This window comes from Danio rerio, chromosome 5, assembly GCF_049306965.1.
Source record: "Danio rerio strain Tuebingen ecotype United States chromosome 5, GRCz12tu, whole genome shotgun sequence".
NCBI lineage: Eukaryota > Metazoa > Chordata > Actinopteri > Cypriniformes > Danionidae > Danio > Danio rerio.
The window spans coordinates 62,357,576-62,375,938 of record NC_133180.1 but is presented as its reverse complement, the minus strand read 5'-3'; the positions used below and the strand labels follow the sequence as shown (position 1 = coordinate 62,375,938).

The 18,363-nt window shown below is 35.1% G+C and overlaps 1 protein-coding gene across 1 annotated transcript in view; it reads left to right on the top strand.

Moving 5' to 3' along the window:
* man2a1 (mannosidase, alpha, class 2A, member 1) overlaps positions 1-18,363 on the top strand; it is a 134,784-nt gene that overhangs the window by 88,641 nt on the left and 27,780 nt on the right. Inside the window, 7 exon segments of the mRNA NM_001110027.2 lie at positions 627-741; positions 842-909; positions 995-1,160; positions 3,734-3,964; positions 4,071-4,193; positions 6,827-6,941; positions 18,002-18,135. Coding sequence (NP_001103497.2) covers positions 627-741; positions 842-909; positions 995-1,160; positions 3,734-3,964; positions 4,071-4,193; positions 6,827-6,941; positions 18,002-18,135 — 952 coding nt within the window.

Sequence of the window (18,363 nt, the reverse complement as noted above, 5' to 3'; positions counted from 1 at the left end):
CCTCTTGAAGGAGGCGGGGCATGTCAGATACTCGGGCATTTGATTAGTTATGATGTGATAAACTGTAGTGTGGGTTGATGTGAATAAAACCGTTGGTCCATTTGAGTGAAAGTGACAAACTACAAGCTTTACATGTTAATATCAGTTTTATATTTTCTATATGCGAATATTGTCACTTTTTGGGGGGCACACTAGCTTATAGATATCCCAAAAATGAATAATACTGGTATTAACATCTAAAAAACTTAGTTTTAATTACATGAGACCTTTTAAAAAATGTAAATGTTATAAACTTTCCAAGAATTAAGATGCTGATGACCATTAAACACGCCATCCAATTATTACTGATGATTGAGTAATGTAAAACTCATTTGTTTGTTATGTAAAACCTCAAGAGAGCCACAACGTCTCTAAAATATTGCTTTAAATACACTTTATCTTACACTTATAGATATTATCTTGACATTATGGTAATTTTTTTTTTATTTGTAATAGTTAAAACTATTAACTATTATGTTTGTTGATATAAAATTAATTACTATTGCAATAAATAACTGCTTGTTTTTAGCAGTTTACTTTGCCCTGACCTGTTGACTTTAATCATGCTCATTTTTGTTATTGTTAAGGTTGTTCCATTCTATTCTGAATGTGAAGCGAGTGATTGTGAGCTCAGCACATTGGTTGGTGCTCAAGGACAAACAAACATACCACAACGATCCTTCAAAAGCCTTTCTTCAGATGGTGAGTGTTCACACTGCATATCCACAACATGCTGGCCTCGCTCCTAAATATGGAAATTGCCATCTGCTATGTCATATTTGTTGCTGCTTCTGTGTTGTAGGATGATGTTCAGCAATCCCAAGATGCCCTACCTCGCAAAAATGTTCTTGAGGTTCATGGAAAACCAAGGTACCAGTTCTCATCCCAGCATTATAAACATGTTGTGAGTTAGTAGTTAAAAGAGAGCTGAATCTTTCAGTTTTGTCTTTTTCAGGTTGTTGGTGGTTTCCAATCCATTAGAACAGGCCAGAACATCCATGGTTACAGTATATGTGAATACTCCTAATGTGCGTGTGCTTAGTGCACTCGGTCAGGTGGTCCGCGCTCAAGTCAGTGCAGTGTGGAAGGATGCCAGCCATGCTACTGCAGATGTTTTTCAGGTGAGATCCCTTATACTTATGCTTGATGGAAAAGATCAGTGATTAAGTCCCCCTCAAATTAAAATGTAATTTTTGGGGTGTTATTATCAATATTTTAGTCTTAAATTTTATCTGAAATTAAATCTAAATTATCCTAAAAAGAACAACAATTTGTTTTGAGGTCAATCAAATGCTCTCCAGTATCGGATACATTCCACCCATTCAAGATGCTATTACTACATGCACTTGAGCTCAACCACTATAGGTTTTTGTATTATTTTTATTTAGTTCTGCCCTGTCTTCATGTTTTAGCTCAAATTATGTCACACATTGAGTAGAAATGCACATTTCAAAGCTCTTCACAGGAACTTTAAGGTTATGTATAAGATACTGTTCTCCAAAACAATAACAAAAATCACATTCAGAATATAGATATAAGCATTTAAAACTAGCAGTATGACAAAAACTCAGATATAGATATAGATAGATTTGCTCTCTGCTATCTACGACAGGCTTAGAGGGTCAAAATATACATATTCCCAGTTAGCATACAGACCTCAAAAAAGTTCAAAATTAAATTTTTCACACACTGTACCAGTACATAGTGCGCTATAGTGTGGATAAATGATTCAGACAATGTAAATATGATGTTGATTTTACATTATTGTCACTGGAAGTGCCACAGCATGTGGTATAATGAGTGAATCATTTGCACAAGTCTATACAGACTACATATTGGCCTTGTTTAAAAAGAGGCAGGAGCTGCTCGATGTGTCCTGTCTCATCTTCGTGTTTCAGTTGAAATGACCAGTGGTGGAAAGAGTATTGAAAATCATGCTCTTGTAAAAGTACAATTACTTGCCCAAAAATGTAGCTCAAGTAGAGTGAAAGGATCTGTTGTAAATTAACCAAAGTATGAGTAAAAAGTAGCCCTTTAAAAATACTCATGAGTAGTGAGTATTGAGTATTACGCTGTGAAAAGCTGATGTGTTTACATGCAGTTTGTGCAGGGATGTGCTAGCATAACATTCTGTAGTGCATTTAGTGATTATTTAAGGGCATTTGGCGATTTTAGTCATCGTAAAGTAAACATCTGTCATCTTCTCATCACTGAAATTCAGTCTAAACAGTCTCTGGGTCCTTGTGTGTAAAGATTTTGGACATCTTCCTGGACACTATTAATGCTTCCAAATGGTTTGCTGCATTTATAAAGCTCTCATGAGGTTGTTCAGTATGGTGCGATTTACTTTCTTTGTGCAATTTGATTGGATGGAAATAACAGGACCGATTTGTCTACTTTAGCCAATCAACTATAGACAAGAAAAAATAAAGTAGTGACTGCAGGTTGAAGGAAAGTAGTGGAGTAAAAGTACAGATACTGCACTAAAATTGTAGTAAATTACAATTCCTGAGGAAAACTACTCAATTACAGTAATTTTTGTAATATGTTTATTTATACCACTGGAAATGACATCACACATCAAACAAAGCTGTGAATTTCAAGGCACTTCAGTCAAACTTTGTGGTTATTTACACTAGTCCATGTTTGTTTTGTTTTTTGAACATTTTTTTATTTTAAACATTGTCATACAAGTTGACAAAAGTTTACATTTTTAGTTGGCAAAAAATACAATAAGAATAATGTATAAACTCAATATAACTTCATGCAATTTGAAATAAAGACGAATATGATAATAGTCTGTAATAATAAAATAATTAAAATAATAAATTATTTAATATAGTAATAATAATATAAATTAATATAATAAAATAAAATTAAATAATAAATTATTTAATATAGTAATAATAAAAGTATAAGAAAAATAAGCAATAGCATATTTTTCTAATCTATATTCTTCCAATGTCCATCAGTTCAACAAAAGAGTCACAATCTAGACCAGAGATGACCAAACTAGGGCCCGTGGGCCAAAATTGGCCCATGGTAACTTTTGATTTGGCCCGCCATCCCATCTGAGAAGAGTGGGAGTTCATATTTAACAAAACCCTTTATTTGTTTGTTTTATTGTTAAAATCTAACTGAACTTAAATGATTCAATTAAATGGTGTAAAGTAATCATATATTTTTTTAAATGTACATACTGTCACCTGACAATGCAGAGACTTTAGTGAGCAAATCAAGTCAAAGGCAGATTCTGCTTGACCTGTGTGTATTAAATATTGAACTCCACGGTATTATAAATGTGATTGTTTGTGATTGTTTGTTTTATTGCAATATTTTATGTATATCCAATTTACCAAAAAGTTGCATTTTATTTATTTTATTGGAGTGAGTTTATAGTGAGTAACGCTTTATAGTCATATTTTCTATTTATTTTTGAATATTAGTAAATTAAATTAAGAATTTTCCCCTGGCAACTTTAATGTATTATAGTTTTGCTATATTTACTTTCGGCCCACAGCTCTCGATGATATTTGGTTTTTGGCCCTTTATACTAAAAGGTTTGGGCACCCCTGATGCAGACTTTCCAAAAAGTCATAGAATACTTTGCAAATAGACCAAAATATATGAAAGTCCATGTTTGTTAGTTAAAGGTCATGTAAAAGCTCTTTGAATGTGTTTGTTCACTCCACAGTTGTCATTTGTGGCTCATGCTGCTCCTCTGGGTCTGAGCGTGTACCAGCTGATTGAGGTAATGGAGCCCAGGACAGATGCTTCGAAGTACATGTTTCTCCAGGAAGGCAGACAGCTCTCAGACAGTAAACTGGAGCATTTTCGTCAGTTCTATCAAGACGATGGAGCTCCTGTGGTCATTGAAAATCCTCACCTCAGACTATCCATCTCTGGAGCTACAGGCCTTTTAGAGGTTTGAGCGTGTACTTCTGCTCTTTGGGGTTTGCCGTAAAGTGATACATTTAGGAATGTTCAGTGATACTCTGTGTTATGTTCAGAAATCATCTCTTTGTTTATAGAAAATGATGTTGAAGGAAGATGAATCTGAGCACCAAATGAAGGTGGAGTTTGTTTGGTATGGAACCACCAGCAGTAAAGACAAGAGTGGCGCCTACCTATTCCTGCCCGACAAAGAAGCAACAGTAAGGATTTTGTTTGAGTAATTTGTTGAACGATCATTTATTCTATATCTTGCCCAGCAGTATTTTTTGAAAAATAAAAGAAACTACATTGGGTTGGATTAGGCCCAGATTCTTTTGTGAGCCCTAGTGTTGGATATTGATGCTGGAAATACATGTGTGAAGTAATAAATAGCAAGACCTTCCATTGAGTATATAAATATGTATGTAGGTAAATAAACAAATACATAAATAGTTTTTATTTCAGTTACTTTTCCGTTAATAATAAAAACAATATAAAAAGAGAATCCCACTGGGCCATTTCTGTGTGAAGTTTGTATGTTCGCCCAGTGTCCATGTGGGTTTCCTCTGGGTGCTCTGTTTTCGCCCACAGTTCAAAAACATGCACTTTAGGTGAATTGGGTAAGCAACATTGGCCTTAGTGTATGAGTGTGTGTGTGTGTGTGTGTGTGTGTGTGTGTGTGTGTGTGTGTGTGTGTGTGTGTGTGTGTGTGTGTGTGTGTGTGTGTGTGTGTGTGTGTGTGTGTGTGAGAATGCGAGTGTCTGGGTGTTTTCCTGTACTGGGTTGCAGCTGTGGCGACCACTGATAAATAAGGGACTAAGCAGAAGAAAAATTAATGAATGAATAATAATGGAAAATTATATATAATAGAATCGCGATTAATTGATGACACATGATATGTTTGTACTGTGAATATTTCTTACGTTTATATAAATACACACATGCATATATTTGAGAAAATATTTATATATATAAAGGTGTAAAACATGTATAGTAAACACATTTTATAGAAATATAGATATCAATGCAAAAAAAATGTATTTTATTTTATGTATGTGTTTGTAGAACATGTATTACATTGTATTACATCTATATATGACACACGCATATCTTATGTGCAAACAAACTTTTATTTTGGGTGCGATTAATTATGATTAATCTTTGCTCAGCACTAATATACATTCATTAATTTTCCTTTGGTTTAGTCCCTTATTTATGAGGGGTCGCCACAGCGGAATGAACCACCAACTATTCTGGCATATGTTTTATGCTGCAAATGCCCTTCCAGTCGCAACCCAATAATAGGAAACACCCATTGATTCACATTCACACACACACTCATGCAGTAAGGCCAATTTTGTTTACCCAATTTTCCTATAACCTGACCCCCTAGTTTTACCATGGTTTTTTGTGATAAAAATGACTGATTTTGTAGTGGTAATTTCCAGAAATTTGGACAATTTTGCAGTTGGAGGAGAAAAACTAAAAAAAAAGATATGTATAATATATATAAATATTGTCAAGGCACAATCCAAAATGGTAGGGATGATTAAGCCAAAGTAAGGTTATATAACTCTTATTTTTGAACATTCTTACTTTCTCTCAGATTTTGTACCTCACTCAGCACATGTGTTAGGGCTTCCCCTACCATAATACACCTAAAACACAGATTGCTGTAAAACTCATCAATGCCAGGGACTGCAGGAGTTAAACAAAATAATTTGTCATATTTATTTATTTATCATAATACCAGCCACACATGTAAAGCACAAATAATGTCCTTCAATCCAGTCACATCCAGCAGCCGTCATCCATGAGCTCGATCTGTTTGTTTCATTGCTCCGTTTGTTAGATGTTTGCTCACACTTTATTTTGCAGTCTGAAGCACGTCAAACGCACAAAATGCCTAATTCTCGCTACAGGATGTCTAATCGCATCTTTGCTTTCACGTCACATGTAAATCACTCATGCTTTATCCACGTCTGCTTACTGCACAACCCCTCTGCTCCATGCCTTTTCTATGCAATGTAATGATTGTGAGGGCGCAGGTGACACATTTTTTGAGAGACACTCAAATACATCACATGCACTGTGTGTGCAACGTCTATAAGTCATGTAAAACAATTTGTTTCAAACTGAAATAAATATAATGTGATTATGTGGTTAAGATTTTTTTGTGATTATTTTGCATTTAAATTAAGAATTTTGCAGGATCAAAAAAATTTGAGACTTTTTTTTGGTCTGGATTGAGACCAAATGGCTTGAATCCAGCTGGCTTCTTGCTGTGAGGTGACAGTGCTAATCACTGAGCCACATTAACGATAAACATAAATAATTAATTCCATAATTTACATTTTTGCAGAAGTAGGAGTAGTAAGTCTTTTTAACAACAACAACAAAGCTATTTTTATTATTGTTATTAATAATTTAAATGAATTTGCTCTGCATCTTTTGTACATAAGCAAATAGTAGTGTATGTAGCAATGATGCCACAGCTGAGAAACAGTGCAGTAAAAACTGGGTTGTTTATCGCCGACTCCTATAAAAACAGTTTATTTGAGGCAGGCTGGCAGTTAATTTGTGGCAAACAAATGATTGCCATGAGAATTTGCTCGGATGCTGAAACTTATAACACCAAATTGTCATTGAGCTGATTGGAGTTATGACTGTAATGGGAATTTAGCCACTGTTCACAGCTTTAACTGTTGTCCACTCCAACACTGGGAAGCTGAAACTCGCTCTTTCATCAGCAAATTAGGCAGTTTTGTCATGCTGTTTCTTTGGTAGCTCTGCTCTGAGGGGATTTTATGAGCGTGATTTGATTCGCATTGATTTTTTTCTCTCTGTCACACAGATTTACTCTCCCTCTCAACCGCCGGTGATTCGAGTCACTAAAGGGACGCTGTTTTCTGAAGTCACTACAACCTTCGCACACATCACACATACACTTCGGCTCTACAACACCCAGGGTAAGAGTGGATTTCTTAACTTTTCTATTTACAGTTTGGAAATCAAATATTTACACCAGACATTTGCAAAATGGCATTTTCAAGTGCAACTTTTAGGAAGGAAAAACAGTGGCTTTCTAGAATCAAACACTAAAAGTCTAATGCAGCATTACATTTTTTGTTTTACCTTCATTAAAATATAACATGTTTTATTTAAGCAGAAAGTAGTGACATCATTCAATTTCACCATGGTGTACAGACCATTTATTCAATGTAACAACAGTTTATATACAAGCAAAATTTTAATCAGCAAATTAAACATTTGTCTAAGGAACTTTACAAAGTAGTTAAAAGTTAAAAAGCCTTTATTGACGTAGCTAAAATAATACAAATCAGCACACAATAAAGGCTTTTTACTTGCTTCTGAGTGCTTTGGATTTTACAATAGGTGTTACCTGTTTACTAATTAGAAAGTTTTTTACAAAATATTTCAACTATAATACAATTTTTTTTCCAGTGATGAATTGCAGCTGGAAGTTTGTGGTTTATTCCGCTGTGGTGACCCCATGATTAATAAAGGGACTAAGTCAAAAATAAAATGAATGAATAATACTGTTAGGTGTTTAAGTTATTAAGATATTAAATGGATAAAACGCAACAATCAGTGAGTCTCTAATGATGCTGGATGAAAAATGAGGGGACACAACTGCTGGTTTAGTGAAACAAAAAGTAAGTATTTATTAAACAGAGAATGTCAAACAATGAATATAGGAAATTAGATGTAATGTAAATGTCATTTTAAATAACTGAATTAGAAGAAAAACAGGAGTGTTGCCAAAACAATGAAATAATTATAACAAAACGATCTAACTAAACCCCAACCCACTAAACTAACTAACCAAAGAAAAATGCAGAAACAAAACGCCTCTATTAACTAACAAATAAAGATACTATGCTGCTCAAATTACTAGCTCTCGTATAGAACATTCTGTTAGCCATTAGCAAAACAAGATCTCATATAAACCAATTCTCATGAAGATCGTTCAACTTCTCAATAGATACTAAATTGAGCTGCACAAGCTTATCTAATAAATCGATCACTTAATCGAAAGAAAACTAGAACACAGCAACGGCAACTAAACTAAGCAGAACACAAATGAACAGGCCAGCCGACAGTAGTGAAGAGTCTGGCTGTGAGCCGAGCGCTCCTGGAGAACAGCACAATCATGGATTATCGGTAATATCAAGCATAGGCCGTCTGATCTCAGAGAGCTGTCGAGGCACTTTGATGCCACAAATGACAGTCATGTGTTGTCTGCGCAGTGCTGTCTATTTCTAACCGGCATGCACTGATTTAAGACAGAATTCGATCTGTCTGTGCAGCGCTGCATGAAGTCGAACGCACCTATTACAACCTAACAGACTCCTCATCCTTACTATTTCTATTTGTTGTCAAAACTCACAGTTGCAAGTGCATTTTCAGATTTCAATTAAAGATTACAAGGGCAGGCATTTTTTCCTTTAATGACACTGAATTGTTCACCACAAAACTAGCAATGTGAGCTAACAAAATCATATGGCTAGTTTTGATTTCATTTGTACTTTAAGGCCCTTAAAAATGATCAAAAAGTATTGAATGCTATTTTACCTGGTATTTAATTTTGTATATGTTTTGATTATATTTATTTGCTCAAGTTTTCCTGAATTTAATCTGTGAATATTGGAATGCTGTAGTTTATGAAGTTGATAAAATCCTGCCAAATTTGACAGCACTCTGCTTTGTTTACTGTAGTAACCAAGGCATAACTGTGATTCCTGCTGTACTATAAGCGCCACCTGCTGGATTAGCATTTTTGTTCAATATTTGAATAATGGTTTAGTTTAAGATTCCTTTGTTACAATCAGTGTTTAGTAAATATAAGTTAAAATGTATGGAAAAGGGGTTAAAAAGGTCTTAAAAGGTATTGAATTTAACCCCGTGATTCTTGTTTATACCCTGTTGTTACACTCAAATTTATTTTTTTGTTTTTACAAAAAAATATTTAGAACATAGAGTAGACACACTTTATTGTTTTATTGTATTTGAGAAAAACACCAAAACAGGATGTGTCATCTTTGACTCTTACTGATAGTCAGTGGTGGGAACTGGGAGGGCAGCAATTTAACCTCAGGAAACCTCAAGTAAAAAAAAAAAGAACTGAATTTCAACATCCATGAAGTACTGCAGGATGATGACCTTATTTAAGTAGTGTTTGTTTGAGAAGTGCTTTAGTCATACTTCTTTAGAAGCCCGATTTTACAAGGATTGTTTTAGCTCTGTTTTTACAATATAAACCTTTTAAGGTACTCAACTGAAGTTTCTCAGGCTATAACGGACAATGTGAACTTTGTAATCAATGGTGCCAAAAGAGACACTGCAGCGTTACAAAGATTTAATCAGTATCAGACAGAGACGTTTAATTGTGAATGGTTCAACAAAAGTTTAATGGTGTGCTTAAAGAAAGAAATGCGTTCAGAAAGATTTCATTGGTTTCCTTATCAAGAGCACCAGGGGGGTTGGACGGTCTGTTTGTGACCTCTTCTGGGTGGGTGAGATAATGGACATGAGTGTTTTTGAGAGACAGTTGCAGTCACATGAGCCAGTGTCCTGGAGCCCTAGGGATCTTTTCCCCAGTGATGTTTGTTTTTGTCCAAAAAAAAAAAAAAAGAGAAAAGATGAGACTAAACCTTGTGGGTTTTTCCCTTGAGTTAAAAAGAAATTTGATGCGTAACCTGGATACAAACTCTTCACACACATTAAAGTCATACTTAAAGGGTTAGTTCACACAAGTGATCATTCTGATATTAATTACTCGTTCCAATTCTCTTGACACCTTCGTTCATCTTCAGAACACAAATTAAGATATTTTACTTGAAATCCAAGAGCTCTCTGATCCTACATATACAGCAACAGTACCAAGACGTTAAAAGTTTGTTTATCGAAACATTTGACGTGACTTCAATGTTTTTAGCACACAGAAGTGTTCTTACGAGCTTTGTGTGATTACAGTGAAACCAATTAAAGGTCCTGTGACGTGCTTTGAATTTTTATTTAATGTTTGACGTTATCTCAACCAAAACATGAAGAGAGGGTGCGGCATAGAGCAGCTCCTCCCCTTTAAAAAAACAGCCAATAGCGTTTTGTTTTATCACCGCTCTGCCAGTGAGAGTGGTTGACCTCAGATGCATCAAATGAAAAGCAAATGGGAGGCATCTTAAAGGTGGCAGGGGAAGTCCGATACTAGTAAGCGTTTGACTGGTTATGATGTAATGAGAAACTGTAGTGTGTGGTGACATCAATAAAACCGTTGATCCATTTTGGCGAAAGTGACAAACCACAAGCTTTACATATTTATGTTACTTTTTAAATGTATTAAACAATTTTGTCACGGTTTTGGAGCACACTAGCTTTTAGATATCCTAAAAACTAACAATACTGTTACTGTTAATTAGATTTAATATACTGGCTGGGGGTGGCATGATGGCTCAGTGGTTAGCAATGTCACCTCAGAGCAAGAAGGTCTCTGGTTAGAGTCCCGGCTAGGTCAGTTGGCATTTCTGTGTGGAGTTTGCATGTTCTTCCCATGTTGGCGTGGGTTTCCTCCAGTTGCTCTGGTTTCCTCCACAGTCCAAAGACATGAAGCACAGGTGAATTAAATGAACTAAATTGTCTGTAGTGTATGAGTGTGAACGAGTGTGTATGGGTGTTTCCCAATACTGGGTTGCACCTGGAAGGGCATCCGCTGCATAAAACATATGCTGAATAAGTTGGCAGTTCATTCTCCCGCGGTTACCCCAGATAATTGAAGGGACTAAGCTTAAGAAAAATGAATGAATGACATTTCTTGGAATAAGTGTTGTAATACTTAATATTTTAAGACATTTTTCTTGACTGAAGTCTAAGTTTTTTTTATTTATTATTATTTAACAAATCTTACCAAGTATAATTATCTTGCTGCACTGGCAGAATATCTGACTAGTTTCTTGTCTGTATCTTCTTAAATCAATCCTTTATCTTATTTACAGTGTATGCTTTTTTGCAGTGTATATGCTGTCCAGCTCTCTGTTTAAGTATCATTTATCTCTGTAGGACAAACAGATTGAGTGTGTATGCATACTGTAGGTGTTTGTTCACATTAGTAGCTCTCAGCATGCACAATAGTTTCAGTGTCAGGTTACTCTCTTTCGCTATGAGCTAATGAGGACACACTCGTGTTGAAAATACTCCAAGCTGTTCTACTCCACCAAATCCTCATTTAACCTTGCTTTTTTCATGGACGTGCTGCTATATAGAGCATGTTCTGCTATCTTAAAGCGGTTTTATTTTAATTAAAGCAAATGAAACATATTTGTTTCTTGCATTGTTTTATTCCCAAAGGCTTAATTAGTCTGTTTCCGAATGTACATTTAGCATGAAGGAGTCTTTCGTTATTTTCACTGTACTTGGTAAATCTAATTGCTCATATTTTCATTCGCCAGGAAAACAATATAGCGAAAACCATAAGAGGACGAAAAGAAAAGCAGTCATTTGCTGCTGGCACGTGTTACAATTTGTGGTGTTTTGACAGTTTGTATGCATTTATATGTGTGTTTTATGCGAAGCATGCCAATCAGCCTGAAGATTCATATTGGTCTTTATGGTCTTTAGTGGTCCTTGCTAAATTGCTGAAAATACCCCTAATAAAGTAACCGCTGCACAGAAATAATGAGAATTGTATTTTGGGTGAACTGTTGAAAGAGAAAGATTGATGTCAGAACAACACTGAGTGAGTATTAAAGGGGACCTATTATGCAAAAATATCTTTTAAAAGGGGTTTAAACACAGTTGTGTGGCAGCAGTGTGTGAATATAGCCAGCCTTTAATGTTAGAAATAAAAACAACTTTTCATTGAAGTGAGAAAGTCATGCCTGTAAGTGATAATCTTGCCCTTATTAGCATAGATATCCCTAAATGAAAAGCAGCCGTCTGTTAGTTTTAGGATGCACAAATAAACACTGTAGTCTGCATAGACTGCATACTTCCAAGCCACTTCTTTTAAAGGTGCAGTATGTCAGTTTAGTTCACCCAGTGGTTGAACTTGGTCTTGCACACCTGGTTCAAAACACACGCAAGTGCAGGTTGCCAGATTGTCGACACCAACAGCAGTGTGCCTGACTGTCAACCCTAAAGGATTTCAATCAAGTTCTAAATAAAAGCAACGGCACAAAATAGAAGAAATATTTTACATATTAAAAGGAGAAATTCTTATTTTAGAAACGGCTTTTTTTTCTTGCAGCTGAATAGCAGATAATGATCACCTCAGGTACAGCTCATGTGCTTCTTTTAGTGTTAAATGCTAATAATGTGAGTTTTGTGCTTATTTTATACTTTAGATTTTATCGAGGGAACCAGTTTTATGCTAGCAGCCGATTAGTTAGATTTGTTAGCCTACAAGGAGACGTCATAGTTTCTCCACTCTATACAGAGAGTGAATCATTACTGACGTAATGGGGGCGGGTACTTTCACTTTTCACTGCTACAGCCCCTCACCTCTGCTCGTGTTCAAACCAAACTAAGATCCACGCGATGTTTCTTATGGCAGGTTTTTATTCTTCATACATGTTGAGGGATCAAGTTGAAAATGTCAAGTTGAAAAAGGTAATATGTCTTGTCATATTACACGGGAATTACTACCCAAACTTACTAACTTGCTTTTTGTTTTAATTGTGCTCCCTTTAGCAGCAAAAATATACATAATGAGGCTTTAAATTGTTAGTTTTGCTGACATGGAAACCATTTTTAAATATAACTGCTGGTAACCAAAACCTTTCACTAGCACATTACATTTAATGCACAACTACATTAACATTTAATTAATTTTTATTTTAACTTTGATTAACAAACACTCTAATTCATAAATAATGCGCAAAAAGGTAGGCACAAATTGCACAATGAACATTACTGGAAAAATATTGACACATTGTAAAACATTGTGCAGTTTTATATGTTCAAAACATTGTGAATGTACAACAGTCTAGTTCATTAACACATGTTAATGGAACATGTTTTTAAAAATCAACATTTTTATAAAATCAAAAGAAGCCCATAACATTTTTTTGGTCTGAACATATAAATCATAATAACAGTCCATTACTAACGGTTCTTTAGGTGTGTTGTCTTATTGCTGAATCTTACACCTTCTCTACACCAGAGTAGGGCTGCCCGATTAATCGAAAAAAAATCACGATCTCGGTTCGACTCTACACATGATCTTAATTCTGCTTTTTCAATGATTCAGCGAATTATATTTTCAAGCTCAGGAAAGAAGCGAGGCAGTCGCACAAGACTTCACAGCAACATTGACACCTTTAAATGGCGTTAAAAGTGTCACAAACTGTATTTATAAGGTATAATTCACCCAAGAATGTCTTTTCTGTCTTCATGTAATGATGTATTCACGGTTGCGAAATCACACGTGAGCTGACGCACTGTTTATTTACTTCTGAGAACACGCGCGTGCACGCATGACGCCTACTTTAGTGAACATAACCTGCATAGGCTGTGAATAACAGGTAATGAAGTTGTAAATAACGTTCTGTCTGTTGCACAGAGCGATTGTTTGAGAGCCGTGCGGGAGGTTTGATTTGCATGCGTGTGTGTTTTTTCTCACAGTGACAGCAGCCATGAGCCGCACTTGAAAGTGAAAGTGAAAGTGAAACCTGTGCGCACATCATTTAAATAACCATAACGCAATTTAGAGTTATGATTACGACTAGCATTTGATGTTTTTTCTTTAGCGAACACAAGGTGTTGTGCATAAAAATAAGTGTTTACTGTGACAGTATAATAACCCTAACCTACATATAATGTTGAATATATTGCAAGAAGGAATCTGATAATGACAAATTTCTTGTTTTACCAGTGAAAACAAATGGTCCAATAATGCTGTCAATGACAGATGACAAGCATACGCCTCAAACATAATAAATCAACTTTAAAATTATAAATAGCTATATTCTGATGTCATGATTTTACTGTGAGTTAACAAACAGGACGTATTGAAAATCTGTTCAAGTCCACCATAATGACTATACAAAATGTAGCACTTTAAGCAACAGTAGACCTACACATAGGCCTAATATTATTATTGTTGTTTTACCATGCGTTTAAGAATTAACCATAAAAATAGGCTAATCATATTAACCTTTATTTTACCTTTACAGAATCGTTAGAAAATCGTGATCTTGATTTTAAGCTGAAAAAATCGTGAATCACATTTTTGCCAGAACCGTGCAGCCCTACACTAGAGTCAGTCTGTCAACATGGATGCATCTTTTTTGGTGTAGACGTGGTGTTTACTCTTGCAGGCAACTTGCAAACAGCAGTGGTTGCGGTGACCTTATCTTACCGCTGTTGCCTTTGAACATTAGACTTTAATCTTGCTGGCGCTGACTTCAGTTCAGTTCAGACTCTGACTTTACCGTGATCCTGTCTATTTTTATTTATTTTTTTGCTTTCTGTTTTAAGTAGAGCAACTCAAAAGATAGTCACGTCTTAAAGGGATAGTTCACCTAAAATATAAATTGACTTACTATTTACTTTCCCTCAGGCGGTTTCAAATCTTTATGATTTTCTTTCTTTTGTTAAGCACAAAAGAAGATATTTTGAAGAAAGTTGAAAACCTGCAATCATTGACTTCCATGGTAGGAAAAACAGATACTATTGAAGGTTACACGTTTCTAGATTTCTTCAAAATATGTTTTTGTGTGTGTGTGTGTGTTCAAAAGAAGAAAAAAAAGTATAAATTGGAAAAAGTTAAAGGGTTAGTAATTTATGTCAGAATTTACATTTTTGGATGAGCTATACCTTTAAGGATGAGCAGCGAAGAACAGATAATATTAGCTTACTTTAAAGTAAAACAGATACAGAATTGTATCTATGTTATAATATATAATGTATTTAATAAAATGTATCTATATGCAGTATATAAGACAATCTATATTGTTTCATTAATTGTAGTTATGTTTAGACTAAGGGATGAAAGAGTCAAAACCAAAAAAGAAAAGCAGCAGTAGTAAAAGTAAAAGCTTTTTACTGACATCTGCTGCTCTCTGCACTGCTGGGTGGGACTTGTGACTGGTGTGGTGCGCTGGTGACACTTGTAAACACTCACTCTACCACTTTGGCTTCTGGAGTTTGGAGTTTACACAATATTTGCACCATTTTTTGTGTTGTTTTGCTGTGAAAGTAAGCTTACTACATCATATTTAATAAATGTATTAATATTTATTTAAAATGAATAATGATTATTTAAATACATAATTTTTCAGTGATTGAATAAATACAGTGCATCTGGAAAGTATTCTTGGCGCTTCCCTTTTTCCTTTTTTTTTGTTTTTTTTGTTTTTTTGTTACAGCCTTATTCCAAAACTCTAATTGATTTCCCAGAGATAGGTTGGGGCTAAAACGGCATCCGCTATGTAAAAACGTGTTGGATAAGTTGGCGGTTCATTCCGCTGCGGCGACCCTGGATTAATAAAGGGACTAAGCCGAAAAGAAAATGAATGATTGAATGACTCTAACTGATCAAAATAAACTAAACTTGCTTAAATATCTTCAACAACAGGGGCGGCTTGCGTGATTGCACTGTTCACATGTAATTGAATGCTTGAACATTTTGAGTTTTGAATTGACTTGCTTCATTCGCGCGATGCAGATTCAAGTCATGGTAAGGGGGTCGTTCAAGTTCATTTATTCATAAAGCACATTTGAAAACAGCCCCAAGACTGACCAAAGTACTGTACATAAGACAGAGTAATATTGAGTAAAAATATAGCGAAAATTATGAAAACATAGAAATAAAACCAAGAGAAACAACAGAAATAAACCAATTGACAAAAACTATTAGTATAATATTAATAGGTGAATCTGAAGAGGTACGTATTTAAAAGTGATTTGAAACTGATTGTGAGGGTGCCATTCCTGCAGCATCAGGCACAGAAAAAATCTCTGTCCCCTCTACGTTTTATTCTGGACTGGGGAACTAAAAGTAGATTTTGTTCCCTGTCTGCCTGGAGACTTTATTTTTTGTTGCAAAAAGACTGACATGGAGTTTATTGAGAGAGGAGCTGTGATTTATATGCTTCAGCAAGGCAAAAAAATTATGTAGATTCATTCAGCTATGTGTGTGGGCCATCAGATCCTTTAGAGGTGCACCGATGCTCTAAGTTCATAAACTTTTTAGAAGCTGTGCCTCTTCAGACTCTTTCAGCAGTACTTCTGACTGAGCCGGCCCCAATTTGATGAACTTTTGTCTCATGTTTACAGGATAATTTCCCTTCAGGACTCCAGCAACATGCGCTACGTCATAACCTGGCCCCTACTAGAGCAAGTTTCTGATAAGTTAGCATGGTGTGAATGCAAATGCGCCGACAAAACAACAATTTCTCAACTTGTACAATTTGTGCAAATTATGCCTTCATCAAATGCCCAAAAAACGTTTAATTCACACAGTATTATTCGCTCGAATTGTGTCATTTGCGCGAATAGTGCCCCAGGATGTCTAATTAAATTTTTACATTGACTTTACACTGTACATTAACTAAACATGTAAAGTAATCACACTTAACGCTTCATCCGGATCTGGTGTGAATGTGCCATAGAAAAATCTAGTTAATTTCAACAAACATATCCTTGTTTAAATAGGCTTTGACTGAATGTGTGTTACGAATATGTCACATGACGTGCTTGAAGTAGGTCACGCTCTGCCATGCCGTGAACTCACAGTATCGCACAGTTGACGATTGCTTAATGTATGAAAATATAATGTTATTTAATAAAAAACACTCCGATGGTGTAGAAATTATTCAAAAGGTGTTCTTCCTAGCTAAAGGATATCTGTCACAATTAAAATATGAGCTAACTTAGTGCTATTTTACACCACAGAATCAGAACATTCTGGATGCGCACAAAAGCAGCCTGTTTTTTTTCCTAGTGGCAGTTTCTCGTTCTTTCCAACAAATTGCAAATGCTTTTGGACATGCATCAATTGCTTTCATTCAACTCTCTGCTGTTTATAACATTATCTTTTGCTTATGTCGTGTCAGTCAAAATTAACTAGACTTGTGAATGCTGAATAGTCATTCCATAAAAAAAAAAACTAATAGTCCTCATATCATTACTTGAGTCATTACATTACAAACATTACAAAATGTTGAACTACTTGTCAAAATCTGTCAAGCTAATTTTAGATTTTTTCTAATTTTTTATCAGAAAATGTTTTATAAATTGAACAATTTATTGAATGATTTACAGACCTGTGTGTGTTTTAGGGTCAGTTCCAGTATGTTCTGCAATATTGTTTAAAGTTTTGCACAGCTCTACCCAAAGGAAGTTTCTGTTTGCTGTAAATAAGGCTGGATTTATTCTTTTGCACAATGCTGTGAATAAATTACAATTGTAAGGAGCATATGCAGTGATAATGTGAACCATACATATTTAGTGTCTTGTACTCAGATACCTCACTTAATGCAGTGATGTCTAACTTTACTGTAGTTTTCAAATGTCTGTGCAAATAGTATACATTGCTGTCTTGAGCATTTTCTGGAAGTGTCACCAAAATCTGCCTTTTTGTTGCATAGAATAAAACTTATAGAGTAAACTGTCTTAGTAAAAACAGAACAGCCATTTGAATATCTTGTTCATAAACAAGGGTGTCAGGACTTTTCATCTTGATGACACTGACACTTTCATTGACATCAATACTTGCTTTTTGAGGAATGAGCTATCCGTTTTAAGCAAGTGACACGCTTTTGCAGGTTATCAGCTAGGTTTTGCAGTTTGTACTAATTGTTTTGAGAAATCCATTAACTGTTGTGCAAATGTAAATAGTGCGAGTAAGGCACCAAAGCCACTGAGAAGAACTGTAAAAATGAAAATGACATAATATGACCCCTTTAAATAGTTGATGCTCTTTGAGAGTTGACAGAAAAAAATGTTGCACTGTAGGAAGCAGATTGCCTGTACTCATTTGTTCATTTTGACCCCACTCTTTCCCTCATAGGTGTGGAGGGTCAGTCTGTGGAGATCTGTAACACTGTAGATATAAGAGGTGAAACCAACCGTGAAATTGCAATGAGGATAACTTCAGATCTAAACAGCAAGGATCGATTTTTTACTGACCTCAATGGCTACCAGGTAGGAAACCATATACTGTTTTTATTCTGTAATTATGCCCATATTTATCACATCAAACATGGTGTTGGTTTGAGCTGGGTGTTGAATCAGTTGTGTTTATTTAGTTTGATTCTGATTCAGTAGTTCTCATTTCGATTTGTTTTAATTATATATATATATATATATATATATATATATATATATATATATATATATATATATATATATATATATATATATATATATATA